Source organism: Penaeus vannamei, chromosome 42, assembly GCF_042767895.1.
Source record: "Penaeus vannamei isolate JL-2024 chromosome 42, ASM4276789v1, whole genome shotgun sequence".
NCBI lineage: Eukaryota > Metazoa > Arthropoda > Malacostraca > Decapoda > Penaeidae > Penaeus > Penaeus vannamei.
The window spans coordinates 17,451,187-17,453,686 of record NC_091590.1 but is presented as its reverse complement, the minus strand read 5'-3'; the positions used below and the strand labels follow the sequence as shown (position 1 = coordinate 17,453,686).

Genomic DNA, 2,500 nt, shown 5'->3' with positions numbered 1-2,500 from the left:
TCCCTGTGTGACCTGGCCGTAGTTCTGTCGGCCGACCTCGTCCCTGTAGATGCCGTTGCCTGTGCCGTAGGAGAAGGAGTAGCCCCCGTAGGCGTCCTGCGAGCGGTCGTCCTTCAGGATCGGGATCACGACTCTAGGGGCGTAGGGGGTGAGGGGGAAGGCCCGGGTCCCTGCTGGAAGGAGTCCTACGACTACCACCACGGCGCTCTGGGGGCGGGGGGTGGGGTGGGGGGATCACACGGGGGAAAAGTCTACTAGTAATAATGATGATAATGATAATATCAATGATAATGATGATAATAATATTTCTAATAATAATGGTGATACAATGATAATCATATTTATTATCATTATGACAATAATGGTGATATTCATCATTATGATGATGGTAATAATTATATCTATTATTATTATGATAATGAAAATAATAACAATGATGAGTAATTGTGATAATAATGGTGATAAGACTGCTAATATGAACACTAATCCTACGAGAATGGTGATGGCGTGAAGTAGACGCAAAAAGGATGTGAAGGAGACAAGTTGGTTTGGAAGACATAAACGCCGGGAAAGAAACTGAACCTGTGCCACTGACAACCATTAAAGAAGAGCTAACATCTTTTCCTTACTGTACTTTTCAGTTAGGTGTAACGGAAGGGCGCTTATGTATACATCTGTCTGGTTGTATGTGTCGGTTCGAATATTCACTATGTGTGTGTGTAATGTGATCTATCGAACATGTAATGACAATTACTGAATGAATATACAGGTGCTTGGGAATACCATCAAAATGGATATATTGCATGGTAATTCATTGATAGATAAAAGATATTGAGGACTTACAATAATCATGGTATTGGGTAGACATAATCATCAAAAAAGTAAAAATCTCAGATGTTGATTTTAAAAACACGAATGGAAGCAAATGATTCTCAAATTCAGCACTTGTATAGGTTTCAGTATTACACATCATCATGGAATATCTTCAGGATTATCACGAAACCTTGGTGAAAGAAGGAACATCGAATCTTTAACTCCTTTTTGTAAGAAACAAATTTCAGTCGCTCTTTTTCAACAAGAATTCCGACAAACGCGATCGACGTATTACGCAATCACTCACAAGGGCGATTCCGGCGAACTTCATTTTACTCGAGTTTTCTTCGGATTAAAGGCAGCGGAATCCTCGCAGACGAGCGATGCAACGGGCGAGTCGGTTCCTGCTTGAGGGCGATCTTGGGAGTGGATTGAAGTCGTGAGTCTCTTCCTCTTTATATATGCTGCGTGGGACGGGTGGTAATTGCAGGGAGGGGGGGGAGGGGGGGAGGCAGGGCTGAGGGGCGAGAGGGAAAGGTAAGGGTCTGTTTGAGGGGGTAGGGGGAGGGTAAAGAATGAAGGGAGACGATGGAAAGACAAAATAGGAGAGGAGAATGGGAAGGAGAAGGAGAAGAAAGAGAGAGGAGGGGAAGGGGGGAAGGAAGCCGGGTGAAGTGGAGGAGGAGGAAGAGAGTAGGGAGAAGGGAGGACTAGAGAAGGCGGAGGGGGCGGAGAGGATGAAAGAGGAGGGGAGAAGTGGGGAGGGGGAGAGGGGGGAGCTGCGGTAAAGAAAGGGATTTATGGCGGCATACGTCACACTAGCATCTTTCTACTCCTTCTTCCCTTCTCCTCCCCTTCCCTCCCCACTCCCCCATTCACACCTGCTCCCCATTTCAAATAGACTTATATCACACTTCATGTATCTGGAATGAAACCGACTGGTGTGTTTACTCATGAATCGAAATCATTCTTAGCAATGAATGTACATGGACATAAAAAAGCACGCACATCTTGTGTGAAATATACTTCAGTATATCATTTGCATGCATCATTATCATTATTGTTGTTCTTGCTATCATTATTATTTTTATTGTTATCGTTATCATTATTATTTTTATTGTTATCGTTATCATTATTATTGTTATTATTATTATCATTATTGTCATTGTTATAATGATAATGAAAATAGTAATAATGATAACAACAACAATAATTATGATATTAATGATAATGTTGATAATGATAAAAATTAAGTTTATCATCATCATTATTATCATTATCATTATACTTAATATCATCATCATCATTATCTTTATAATTATCAACATTAAAATATTATTATTTTAATTATCACTATTATTATATTTATCATTACTGTTATTATAGCCATTATTATAAAGGTTATTTTTTTCTTCGTCATTATCATTGTTGTTGTAATTATTGCTTCTGTCGTTGCTGATTCAATTTACGTTTTATTATTGTTATCAATATCGCCATCCCCCCCCCCCCCCCCCAGCTACACCTCCCCCGAGGGCGTCCCGGTCAAGATCACCTTCGCGGCCGACCAGGGGGGTACCAGCCCTCCGGCAACGTGCTCCCCGTGGCCCCCGCACTCCCCTACTCCAGGACGCAAGTCTACTGAAGAAGGGAAAGGGGAATGGAGAGTAAAAGACATAGAACTAAGAGA

The 2,500-nt window shown here is 41.6% G+C and overlaps 1 protein-coding gene across 1 annotated transcript in view; it reads right to left on the bottom strand.

Moving 5' to 3' along the window:
• Positions 1 to 1,235, bottom strand: part of LOC138860637 (flexible cuticle protein 12-like) — a 2,729-nt gene extending 1,494 nt beyond the window's left edge. Inside the window, exons 1-2 of the mRNA XM_070118613.1 lie at positions 1,121 to 1,235; positions 1 to 207 (exon numbers count right to left, since the gene is read on the bottom strand). The exon at positions 1 to 207 is cut by the window's left edge and continues 8 nt beyond it. Of these exons, the coding sequence (XP_069974714.1) occupies positions 1 to 207; positions 1,121 to 1,144 (231 nt within the window). The 5' untranslated portion in view covers positions 1,145 to 1,235. The remainder of the gene's footprint in view (positions 208 to 1,120) is intronic.
• Between the last annotated feature and the right edge of the window lie 1,265 nt (positions 1,236 to 2,500).